We start from the raw sequence: 13,644 nt of genomic DNA, 5'->3' as shown, positions 1-13,644 counted from the left end.
GTCTTTTTGCTTTTTCTTGGGCTGCTCCTGCAGCATGTGGAGGTTCCCAGGTTAGGGGTCTAATCGGAGCTGTAGCTGCTGGCCTACGCCACAGCCACAGCAACAGCAACGTGGGATCCAAGCCGCGTCTGCAACCTACACCACAGCTCATGGCAATGCTGGATCCTTGACCCACTGAGCACAGCCAGGGATCGAACCCACAACCTCATGGTTCCTAGTCCGATTCGTTAACCACTGCGCCAGGTTACTCCTCCTGGAACACTTCTAAGCATTAAAGTAACATTTTAAAACCATGTTAAAAATATTTAGGAAGAGTTCCCACTGTGACACAATGGGATCAGCAGCATCTTGGGAGCTCTGGGACATAGATTCGACCCCCATCCTGACATAGTGTGTTAAGGATTCGGTGTTGCTGCAGCTGTGGCTTAGGTCACAACCATAGCTTGGATCTAATTCCTGGCCTGGGAACTTCATATGCTGCAGGATAGTCAAAAAAGAAAAAAAAAAAAAATTAGGAGCTCCTGTTGTGGCTCAGTGGGTTAAGAACCCGACAGAGTATCTGTAAGGATGCAGGTTCAGTCCCTGGCCTTACTCAGTGGGTTAAGGATTCAGTGTTGCTGCAAGCTGCAGTGTAGGTCACAGTTATAGTTTGGATCTGGCATTGCCATGGCTTTGGTGAAGGCTGGTAGCTGCAGCTCCAATTCAACCCCTAGCCCAGGAACTTTCATATGCCAGTTGTATAGCCATAAAAGGAAAAAAAAGTTAATGATATGGAAAAATGCTATTATACAATGTGAAAAGAGCAATTATTAATTAGTACATATAATAAGAGCTCAATTTTATTTTAAAAACATATACAGTTGGCCTTCCATATCTGCAGGTTCTGAATTCACAGATTCAACCAACTGTGGATCTAAAATATTCCCAAAAAAAAAAAAAATCCCAAAAGTTCCAACACATAAAACTTAAATTTGCAGCAGGGCAGTAACTAATACATAGCATTAACAATGTACTTACAACTATTTACATAGTGTTTACATTGTATTAGATATTACGAGTAATCCAGAGATGATGTAAAGTATACAAGAGAATATTGGAAGGTTGTATGAAAATACCAAGCCATTTTGTATGAGACTTGCAAATCTGTGGATTCTGGTATCTGCGGGGATGGGGGGGGGGGTCGTGGACCAATTCCCATGGATATCAAGGAATGACTATATAGATGTAAATATATTTGAATGATTTCATGATCAGTTTTTTGTTTTTTGTCTTTTTGCCATTTCTAGGACTGCTCCCGCGGCATATGGAGGTTCCCAAGCTAGGGGTCCAATCGGAACTGTAGCCGCTGGCTTATACCAGAAGCCACAGCAATGCGGGATCTGAGCCACTTCTGCAACCTACACCACAGCTCACGGCAACGCCGGATCCTTAACCCACTAAGCAAGGCCAGGGATCGAACCCGCAACCTCATGGTTCCTAGTCGGACTAGTTAACCACTGAGCCAAGACGGGAACTCCCATGATCAGTTTTTAAGTATACAGAAAAAAAAAAAGAAGACTGTATCCCAAATAGTGAGATAATAGTTATTATTTTAAAGTGGTGTGGTTGTGGACAATTTTTATCTTCTCTGGATTTTTTAATGTTTTCCAAATATCCCAAATGTATTACGCAGAGGGAAACTCAAAAACTATTTTCAAAACAAATGTCTTAAAAGGTGGAATGTAGCTTCTTAAAAGAAAAAAAAAAAAAAAAAAAAAAAAGAACAGGAAGCATTTGAGGTCCATTTCTTCCTTCCTTCCTAAGTTTCTTTTTTCTTTGTGTTTAATTCACTTTGGGACTAGCTAAAGGGCAACTACACAAGTTCTAGAGAAGTGATTATACTTACATTCCTGTTTGAAGGTGAAATATTCTGTAAGATGCCTGCATTCATGATTTCCTCGAAGCAGAAACAATGTTTTGGGATGATTAATCTTTAAACTCCATAAAAACAGCACACACTACAAGACAAACACAAGGAAAAAAATTTTTATTTTTGATCACAACACATAAAGACAGTTTATATAAATTCAAATGACTTGTAATGGCACAATCTCTTTGCTACTCCCAAGCTGAAACAATTAAAAGTTCAGTTTGAACTCAAAGTTTCGGTTCAAACAGCTGAAAAATTGCAGCTTTTTTTTTTTTCCCTCTTTAGGGCTGAAGCTGCAGCATATGGAGTTCCTGGTCTAGGGGTTGAATCAGAACTACAGTCACTGCGATGCCAGATCCGAGTAGCCACACCACAGCTCATGGCAAACACCATATCCTTAACCCACTGAGAGGCCAGGGATTGAACCTACATACTCATGGATACTAGTTGGGTTCATAACCCATCGAGCCATAATAGGAACTCCAAGAATTCCAGCTTTTGAATGAGATTGGCTGTTGCCCCAGAATTTGAAAGATCACAAAACAGCAGCCTTCATAGGAATCTCTTCTTACTTTCTGTTCCTGTGTTCTAACCATATATCTAGAACTCTATGACAAGGCCATCTACATACAAACCCTAGTTCTCAAACTTACATTTTACTTCATGGAGAAACATGAGAGATATTTCCACTAAAAATCAGGAATGAGGCAAGGATATCCATTATTACTGCCACTACTCAACATTGCACTAAAAGTATTAGCCAATTGAATTAGACAAAAGAAATCAATTAGAGGCTTAAAAATGAGTAAAAAAATAAAACTATCTCTATTTGCAGATAATATAATGGCATACCTGAAGAACTCCCAAAAAAATCAATGACACAACTAACTAAACTAATAAAAAATTCAGTAACATGATAGGATATAAAATTAACATTCAAAATCTCAGGAGTTCCCATATGGCTCAGGGGGTTAAGCATCTAGCATTGTCACGCAGTGGCTGAGGTTGCGCTGTGGTGAGGGTTTGATCCCTGGCCTAGGAACTTCCATATGCCCCAGGCACAGCCAAAAAAACAAAAACAAAAACAAAAAACACCCCAAAACCCTGAAAGTTATGTACTTTCATGTACATAAACAATAAGGACACAATGATAGACAAAACTCCATTTACAAGAGCAGAAAAGAAGGTTAAATACACAGGAATTAATTTGGCAAGAAATGTACAAAACTCATACCAGGAAAAACTTATAACACTCCTAAAAGACACAAAAGTAGTCATGAACAAATGAAAAGACATTCCCCTGTTCTCAGACTGGATGATTCAGCATGAAAAGATTAGTTCTTTCTAGTTTATAAACTCATCACAGTTCCAATAAAAATACCCAGTAAGCTATTTTATGGAGTTAGACAAGTTGATAATAAAATTTATATGGAAAAACAAACATTCAAGAACAGCCAGGAAATAGCCAGAAAGACACTGAAAAAGGGGGTTATACTTGGTATATCCTCTGCCTGGAATGTACTTTCCTTGCCTCCATCTATGCATGGCTCATTCCCTCAGATCATTCAAGTGTCTGTTCAAAGGTTACTGCTTCAGCTAGGATTTCCGGGGATCTGCAACTAAATTAGCTACTCCTGTCTCCCCTCAGCCCTTACCCTGATTTGATTTTCATGGACACTAAAATATAAGATGTCTCTCTTGGTCCTACTGTACAGCAGAGGGAACTATATCCAATCTCTTGGGATAGACCTTGAGAGAAGATATAAGAAAAAAAATGTATATATATGTATTTCTGGGTCACTTTACTGTACACCAGAAATTGGCACAACATTGTAAGTCAATTATACTTTAATGAAAATAAAAAAGAAAACATGGAGGAGAGCACTAGTGTCTGAAGGTATCTTGCTCTCCTCTGGGGGTTTTACAGTCCAGCAACATGTGCTTGCAAAAAAATTAAATTAAAAAACAATTTTAAAAAGACGCTGTCTCTCTTACTAGAAAACAGGACTTGACTTTGCTTGTTCATCTCCAAATCCCCAGAATTTAACAATGTCTCTCAACACAGATACAATTAACAAGCACAATTTTTTGTTGCAAGATATATTGTATTCCTGGACACTGCTCATTAAATGCCAGTAGAACTCTTCAATTATTGTGACAAATATTATTGTCATTCACATATCATTGTTCATGTGCAGTATAGTTTCTTAAAAATAAAATTATAGGATAAAAAATATACACATTTTATTTGAGACAGACATTGCAAGATAAACATCATAAAATCTAAATAGACACATACAAATATACTTGGATGGCTTTTTTCTTTTTTTGGTAGACTTTCATTGTCAACATATCAACTTGCGCAAAATATTCCAAGGAAAAATTACACTAAATTCACATATAAACACAGAAAGCATTTTGTCTTTTCTATACTTACCTGTCCCAACATGATATATCTTTCCTTAGGGTCTTTATTTCTGCCTCCTGAAATGACCAACTAACCTTTCTGAAGTAATGAGATATGAAAGCACTATGCATACCCATGCTACAGTGTTATTTGGTTGATATAGTTCTCCGCCTCTAATCTCAAGTTTTATTTCCTTATATTATACATTTGGATGCAACTCCTGCGATTCTTGTACATGCCAATTAAGGTCATGACCATCAGAAGATCTGTCCAGATACTCAATTACTTTTGGGATTTCTATGAAAAGAATTCTTACTCCACTTCAAGAATCATTTCTATATGTCAATAATTGTTCATTAGTGGCTCACCTGATAACATTTACATCACATTGACATCTGACAACATTTTCTCTTTGGTGGCTTCTGCACATTTAGTATTACATATTCTATGCTAAAAATGTTCCTTTTAATCCTTCCTTTTATTTCAAAATCAGTGAAAGGAAACTAAAATTTAGCTTACCCTACCACAGAGGAAGTACTTCAATAATGGGTAGAAATGAAGAAGAAACATCAAAAGGCTCAGAAAAAAGTGAAACTTTACTATTCTGTTTTATCAGTGACATCTGTTTCAATCCTTGTTGTACTAATCAAAGCCCACATTGATTCAGGAAAGATCAGTGCTTGCTCTGGGGTGAAAAAAAACCCATCATGTCTTGATTCTCTCAAACAGGCTTAGGGAAAGAGAAATTATTAAAGTATGAAAAGAAAAAAAGTGAAATAAAGTTCTGTGAAAATGATTTGGCAACTGGTATCAAACATCTTAAAAAGGCTCACATTCTTTCAACCAGCTCTCTTAGTTATAAGAATCCAGCCTAAGGAAATATCAAAAATGCTATTAAAGATGTGTTCAAAAATATGTTAACTGCAGCAATATGCAGAATGGAAATAACTGGAAAACAATGTTGTCCACTTATAGTACCTGTTGTTTAAGTTATAAAGACATTTAATTATCTCAGAAAAGAAGCAGTCTGGAGGTAAGATGTACAGGTTTAGTGTACTAGTTCAACATCTTCAACAAGAAATCATGCCCTCTCTACATCTGCAATTCATAGCAGGTCTGCTTCTCATTCTTAGTTGCAGCACCTCCTCACGATCACAAAGTAGCCGCTACAATACACACACTCACACTTGAACAAATGATATAGTGGGATGGGGGTCCAAAAACTTTTACCTTGCAAGAGTCTTTACATCTGGAAAGAAAAATTTTCAAAAGCACACATGGCAACAACACTGCTCCCTTTATACATCACTGGGTGAAAGAGAATCCCACTTTTACCCTACACAAATCACTGGTGACAGGGGACAGAATGCCATGCCTGGTTCAGACCAACCAGAATTCATTCCCTGGGACTGGGATAATGGCCTTCCCTTCCTTAAATTAAAAGTTCTCCCTGAACCCCCAATCCCATTTATCTGAACAAAACGGGACTTTGTGAGTAGGGAAAAAGGAGAGAAAAGACAGCCAATAAGTAGTACCTGCTACAAATCTATCTCCAACAACAGAAAAATGGTGAAATAAGTTATGGCATTTATATCATTAACCATGCTTTTGGAGAAATTTTTATAGAGAAAAATGCTCTCAATATAATGTTGAGTGCAAGTGGGGGAAGACTCCAAAAAAAAAAAAAAAAAAAGACTACAAGATAAAGCACAAAATGATCTCAACTTTCTTTTAAAAAAATTATACACACACACACACAAAAGAAGAAAAAAGGCTGAGGAATACAACAAAATGTTAAAGGTAATTATCTCATAAAAGTTTTTGTGGAGTTTCCACTGTGGCACAATGGGTTAAGAATTTGACTGCAGCAGCTCGGTCACTACTGAGGTACAGGTTCAACCCCCCTGTCCAGCACAGTGGCTTAAAGGATCCAGCATTGCCACAGCTGTGGCATATGTCACGGCTGCGGCTTGGATTCAATCCCTGGCCTGGGAACTTCCATATGCTGCATGTGAGGCCACAAAAAAAATTTTCTTAAACAGAAAAATAAAAGTTTTTGGAGCTCCCATCATGGCTCAGTGGTTAACGAATCCAACTAGGAACCATGAGGTTGTGGGTTCGACCCCTGCCCTTGCTCAGTGGGTTAAGGATCTGGCATTGCCGTGAGCTGTGGTGTGGGTTGCAGATGTGACTCGGATCCCTCATTGCTGTGGCTCTGGCATAGGCTGGCAGCAATAGCTCCGATTGGACGCCTAGCCTGGGAACCTCCATGTGTCGCGGGAGCAGCCCTCAAAAGGCAAAAAACAGACCAAAAAAAGTTTTTGTTTTTTTAGATACTGCATTCCCCAATTTTTCTATCCAAAATGACTATTTATAACAAAAAATTGTAATAGGGTTCCATTACCTTTTTTCCCTCCATTTGACAAAATATCACATTTATCAAGGACATTGATAAAAATTATTGTTCAAGTATACATTTGTATCATATTGGACTAAGCTGTAGCTTACAAAAATCTATAATCTTAGTGGTTTATAAGTAAGTGTCTTTCAACTAACAAGAGATATATCCTACAGTTCAGTTACTATTTAGCATTGTCACTTTAAAGTTTTGATTCATTCATCTCTTAAGCTATTCCAGAAAAATGCTCTAAGTTAGCCAAACATCAAATAACTGGATAAAGCTAAATACAAACTATGATTTATTAACATCAAATCAACAAACATTGAGTGCCTATGTGTCAGATACTAATACAAATATGTGCTCAGTCCTAATATGAAGAATATTGCTGGAGTTCCTGTCATGGCACAGCAGAAGCGACTCTGACTAGGAACCATGGGGTTGCGGGTTCGATTCCTGGCCTCGCTCAGTGGGTTAAGGATCCGGCATTGCCATGAGCTGTGGTGTGGGTCACAGATGTAGCTCAGATTCTGCATTGCTGTGGCATAGGCTGGCAGCTACAGCTCTGATTAGACCCCTAGCCTGGGAACCTCCATATGGCGTGGGTGCGGCCCCAAAAAAGACAAAAGACAAAAAAAAGAAGAATATCGCTAATAATTAAACAGGTATTTTCATATTATACAGAACAATCTATTCATAAGTGTATCTTTTCTATTAGATTGTCAGCTCCTTTAGAGACCATGAATCCTATTCATTATTTTATCCTCAGAGCCTACCATAAAGTTGGCACTCAGGAAACATTTGTTGATGTGTGAGGGAAAAATTATGTAATGCAAAATACTCTGAATATGGTGTGTGCGTGCAAATATTGTTGTAGGAGTTCAAGTTGTGGCCAGCGGAAATGAATCCAAACAGTATCCATGAGGATGTGGGTTCAATCCCCAGCCTCACTCAGTGGGTCCGGGATCTGGCATTGCTGTGAGCTGTGGTGCAGGCTGACAGCTGTAGCTCTGATTCCACCCCCTAGCCTGGGAACATCCATATGCCATGGGTGCAGCCCTAAAAAGCAAAAATAAATACATATGGAGTTCCTGTCGTGGCGCAGTGGTTAACAAATCCGACTAGGAACCATGAGGTTGCGGGTTTGATCCCTGCCGTTGCTCAGTGGGTTAATGATCCGGCGTTGCCGTGAGCTGTGTTGTAGGTCACAGACGTGGCTCGGATCCCGAGTTGCTGTGGCTCTGGTGCAGGCTGGTGGCTACAGCTCTGATTAGACCCCTAGCCTGGGAACCTCCATATGCCGTGGGAGCGGCCCAAGAAATGGCAAAAAGACAAATAAATAAATAAATTTTTAAAAAGATATTTAAAATTATTGTAGACTATGTCTGTATTGTGAAGATACTGATGTGCTGAAATGATTTTTAAAGTGTGTGAGTTGGAGTTCCCGTCGTGGCGCAGTGGTGAATGAATCCGACTAGGAACCATGAGGTTGCGGGTTCGATCCCTGCCCTTGCTCAGCGGGTTAACGATCCGGCGTTGCCATGAGCTGTGGTGTAGGTTGCAGACGTGGCTCGGATCCCGCGTTGCTGTGGCTCTGGTGTAGGCCGGTGGCTACAGCTCCGATTCGACCCCTAGCCTGGGAACCTCCACATGCCGCGGGAGCGGCCCAAGAAATGGCAAAAAGAAAAAAAAAAAAAAAAGTGTGTGAGTTAATTAGATGATGATTTGGCACAATATTTATCATTTTAAAAGTTGTTTTAAGACCTGTGGTTGCCAAGGAGAAGGGGGAGTGAGTGGGATGGACTGGGAGTTTGGGGTTAGAAGAGGCAAACTATTGCATTTGGAGTGGATAAGCAAGGAGGTCCTGCATAGGGAACTATATCCAATCTCTCATGATGGAACATGATGGAAGAGAATATGATTTACAACTATAATTTTAAAAGTTGTCTCATTAAGTAAAATGACCAACTAAAAGCACTGTATTTTTCTCTTCAGCCTCTGAAACCTCCTCATGCTACTAAAACACTCAAAGAACTAAGCATTTAGAGTGACTTTCAAACACCCATACTTTTGACATACTGTCTGTTGAAACAGTATGTGAATAGATACAGGGAAGCTTTTAATGATATTGTCTGTAGGTATGATCTCTACCCCTTTTAGGTACCAATTTAGACATCTTGGGAATTTACAGAGCAGCAGGGAAAATGAGCTTATTTTCTTAGCTTCTGTCATCCTCACAGATGACACTAAATGAATTTGAGACACTAGCAAGGTAACACTGAATGTTGCTGAGTCATGAATTTAGGCTGCCTATCTAAATAAAAAGTAAGCTGTATTTCTCTTGTCCTTTACTTTTCTGGCAGCTTTAGAACCACAGCTGTTTCTCTTGAGTATCAGGTAATACAGCTGACTTGTATTTAGGAGTGACGCTGCATGAACAATAATTTGTGAACCTCCAGAAACACACTTGGTACCAGGAGAGTCCCTCACTACAAGGGAGAGGCAGAACTAAAGACTGCAAGAACAGCAAGCAGACTCAATTTCTCATCTCATGCTTACTCCTCACAGTTATAAATTTGATTCCTGCACTATATTATTTTGTTTTTAAATGATTTTTATTTTTTCCAAAATAGTTGGTTTACAGTGTTCCATCAATTTTCCTACTTTTAGCAAAGTGACCCAGTCGCACATACATACATTCTTTTGCTCTCATTATCCTCTAGATTCCCTGCACTATTTTATGTTACCTCTCTTTTATTTGCCAAGCATGTACAGCTGAATCAATGGTTATTAAATATGAATGTGCTGTGGTTCCACTGTACTCAAGTCCTTACATTAGGTTTTAAAATAGTTTTATCTTTTACACATAAATGCCTATACTTTATCTTAATTCTAACCATTTTCCTTTCATCAAACAATTCTCAAAATACATAAAAGTAAATTGTGAGTTTTCATTAACATCATTAACCATAATCATTTTTTTCTTTCAATAAACATTTATCAAGCATTTACTAAATGCAATAATATCAGAAATTATTCCTAAAATATGCTAAGTGTCTGCTTATTTAGCACTGGCAGTTAATCTAAGTATTAAATGTAGCCCAGCAGCTTATGGTTTTATAATTAAGGTGAGCTAATCCAAACCCTGTTTAGGGTAAATAGCCATTTATGTCATTTATATACAGCCTATATAAAATCTACAAAGAGGAAAGGTTAGTAAACACTTAACTTATTTGCAAAGCTGGGTTAATAAAGCCTTCTATATGCCAGATTTTTAGTGGTTAACAAAACGAATAGATTTTTTATATCAATTAAAACGTATCTCTATCACTTTAATTATTGAAAGTAATAAAGTTTATAAATTCTGCCAGTGTTCTTATTTTAATTTCTTCTACTGAAGAATGGAAAGGAAAAAACATTTAAAGACAATATGATAGTTCCAACACATGTAGTTTAATTTTTACCTCTATACTGAAATAGCCTCTGTCCACATAGTCTCCCAGAAAGAGGTAGCGTGTGTTACTAGGTGAACCTCCAACTTCAAACAACTTCATCAAGTCAAAGAATTGTCCATGAATGTCACCACATACTAGGAAAAAAAAAGGACGTAGGGTGGGTAAGGTGAAAAATGATGTCAGAAGAGAAAGGGCATTACACCAATAGGACCGCAGTTTAACTTTTAACTTAAATCACTCCAGCTTTTGACTGGACTGCTCAATAACTGCAGTCCATCTACCAATACTGAAGAGTCCTACTGGAAATATTAGACATTGTAAATTGTATTTCTTCAATTAATAACAAACATACTAAACAATTCTAAGACTGCTTGCAATTCCCAGAATAATCATCACACATTTTAGTTGGTTATTTGTAGCTATCATTTCTCAAATTAGCTCAAATCTAAGTACCACCATGCAAATACTTCTCATACCAGTGATTGGAGCATCTACTTCTATCATAGTCTTCTCTTGTCTCAGGATGGCAGCCCCATCATTGATTATCTTTAAGGCTACTTCCTCTTCCAGTCGCCCTTCCTTCACCAAATGGTTTTTCAAAACATCTATTTTAGGTTTTCCATTCTCGAATACTTCCTTCAAAGTAAGCCGCTGGGTTGGAGGAAAGGGGACAGCTGGGAGGAGAGAGAAAAACAACTTAAACAGTTAATGGTATAGAGAATAACCATAAACACACTTCTTTTATGTAACAAATAAAACCTAATACATCACCATGATTTCACATCCACAGCACCAGAACCACAAGGGGAAAAAATAATCTAAATAACTATATATTATAGATGATCAATTCTAATTTTCTAAAGGCCACAGTTAAGTCAAAGGTATTTAAAAGATATATGTGTGTGTATAAATTATAATGTTTTACATATAAACATGAAAGACTAGGTGTTGTTCAGCAAATAAGCTAAGAGTGAGACGAGGACTAGACGATATGAGTATCTTTCATCTATGGAAAAGGTGTTAGAAATGAAACTATGGTTTTAAAAAATTAAGGAAAAGAAATCACAACGCTAAATGGGCATTTATTTCTTCCAAAGAGCAGACCTAATGAAACCATGTCTTGGAAGTTTGACCTCAGTTCCTGATCAGGGGAATCATAGGTGTTTTTGTTTGTTTGCAGCATATAGAAGTTTCCAGGCTTATACCACAGCCACAGCAATGCCAGATCCAAGCTGCACCTGCGACCTATACCACAGCTCATGGCAACACTGGATCCTTAACCCACTGAACAAGTCCAGGGATTGAAGCTGCATCCTCATGAATATCAGTTGGGTTCATGACCACTGAGCCACAATGGGAATTCCCATAGACGTTTTTATGTATGTATGTATATATTATTATTATTAAAAAGTAGTTGCTTAAAATATTACTGATAACAGGAATACCACTAACAGGATGGAGCTCTTCCAGAGAATAACTTACTATAGTAATAGAGCAAAAACTTGAGAAGAACAGATACAGGAGGTCTAGTTGTATTTCCTAATCTGGAAACGCTAACAGCTAACTTCAGTTTATAATGGATATAAAGTTTATACATAACATGGTAAATTAGCAACTTCAACAGAAAAATTTTTTTGCTATTTTAAAACTGGCTGCCATCTCTTTGCTTACCTACCTTAAAAGTAGTCTACGTTATTTATTTACTTTTTGGCCACATCTACGGCATGAAGTTCGTGGGCCAGGGATTGAACCCGAGGCACAGCCATGATTCGAGCCACAGCAGCGACAATGCCAAATCCTTAACCCACTGAGCCATCAGGCATTCCCTGTAGTCTACTTTAGATTCCCTGTGATCTAATAGCCACAAGTCTATAAACCATAAATTTTAAAGGAGGGGTTTATTTTAATTTGTTATTTATGTCTGGTGATTCCATCTCTAGCTTTATGGAAGTGTTATTAAGAACCATGTTGAGGGAGTTCTCGACTAGTATCTATGAGGATGTGGGTTCAATCCCTGGCCTTGCTCAGCAGGTTTAGGATCTGGTGTTGCCGTGAGCTGTGGTGTAGGTCGAAGACGTGGCTGGAATCTGGTGTTGTTGTGGCTGTGGCATAGGCTGGCAGCTACAGCTCTGATTCAACCCCTAGCATGGAAACCTCCATATGTCATGGGTACAGCCCTAAAAAGACAAAAGACCAAAAACAAACAAACAAACAAAAAAACCAAACTGAGGGACTTCTCTAGTGGCTCAGTGGGTTAAGGATTTGGCATTGTCACTGCTGTGGCTTGGGTCACTGCTGTGGTGCAGGGTTTTTGTTTTGTTTTGTTCTTGCTTTTTAGGGCTGCACCCATGGTATATGGATGTTCCCAGGCCAGGGGTCCAATTGGAGCTACAGCTGCTGTCCTACACCACAGCCACAGCAACATCAGATCCAAGCCGTGTCTGCAACCTACACCACAGCTCATAGCAACGCTGGATCCTTAACCCATTGGGCAAGGCCAGGGGTCAAATCTGCAACCTGACAGTTCCTAGTCGGATTCGTTTCCACTCTGCCACACCAAGCCAGGAACTCCTGTGGTGCAGGTTTGATCCCTGACCTGGGAATTCCTATATGCCATAGGTGTAGCAAAAAAAAAAAAAAAAAAAAAAAAAAAAAAAAAAAAAAGTTGAAAACTACAGACACTTAAAAATTTTTTGATTTGACCTAGCCATATACCATTCTGTATTATTTCCAGGTAAAGAAAGTCCTATGGTAAGTTTCACAATGCTCTTAGCTATGATTGACACATTTTGACTATTCAAAGCCAATTGAAAAAAAATCATAGTAGCTATCCGAACAGCCAATATTACCCTGAGACAGGGGATGATATAGACGCCAGTTTACTCAAGACAGTACTAGATATTTCAACTTCTCTCCTAGCATAACTTAATAGTGTCCTTCTTTCACTCTCGAAAAGACCTCAATTTGAAGGACAAATTAGTCTTAATTTATGTAATTCACATGGAATATCAATATACTATTTTAATAGGATAATCTACATCTAAAATAAACCAAAGATATGGAGTTGCCTGGTGGCCTAGAAGTTTTAAGAATTCAGTGTTGTCACTGCTGTTGCTCAGGTTCAATCCCTGGCCCTAGGAACTTCTGTATGTTACAAGTACAGTTTAAAAAATAAAAATAAAGTAAAACAGAAATAAAATATTATGATGAATCTTTTAATTATTGGTCTGGTGGGTCTATAAGACACAGTGAAGGTTAGTCCTGAACAAGTTTACTTACACTTTTACTAAAATACTAATGGTACTGGCACTATGGCTGTGTTAAACAATAAAAATGTAGAGATTCTACTGAAATATTTTCAGACAAAAGTTTATGCTATTTGGGATTTGCTTCAAAATAATGGGAGGACAGTAGTATAGATGAAAAAAACTGGTAATAAGTTAACTGTTGAAGGTGAGTGATGTTTACTTGAAGT

The 13,644-nt window shown here is 38.2% G+C and overlaps 1 protein-coding gene across 8 annotated transcripts in view; it reads right to left on the bottom strand.

Moving 5' to 3' along the window:
• The window catches only part of PPP3CC (protein phosphatase 3 catalytic subunit gamma), an 87,530-nt gene that overhangs the window by 43,086 nt on the left and 30,800 nt on the right, over positions 1-13,644 (bottom strand). For all 8 annotated transcript variants that reach the window (XR_002338570.1, XR_002338571.1, XR_002338572.1 and 5 more), the window contains exons 2-4: positions 10,646-10,843; positions 10,179-10,303; positions 1,886-1,997 (exon numbers count right to left, since the gene is read on the bottom strand). Coding sequence is in view for 5 of the 8 variants with exons in the window: in XM_005657236.3 (XP_005657293.1) it covers positions 1,886-1,997; positions 10,179-10,303; positions 10,646-10,843 (435 nt within the window). In the remaining 3 variants the exon portion in view is untranslated. The remainder of the gene's footprint in view (positions 1-1,885; positions 1,998-10,178; positions 10,304-10,645; positions 10,844-13,644) is intronic.

This window comes from Sus scrofa, chromosome 14 (genome assembly GCF_000003025.6).
Source record: "Sus scrofa isolate TJ Tabasco breed Duroc chromosome 14, Sscrofa11.1, whole genome shotgun sequence".
NCBI lineage: Eukaryota > Metazoa > Chordata > Mammalia > Artiodactyla > Suidae > Sus > Sus scrofa.
This window is presented reverse-complemented; position numbering and strand designations above follow the sequence as displayed.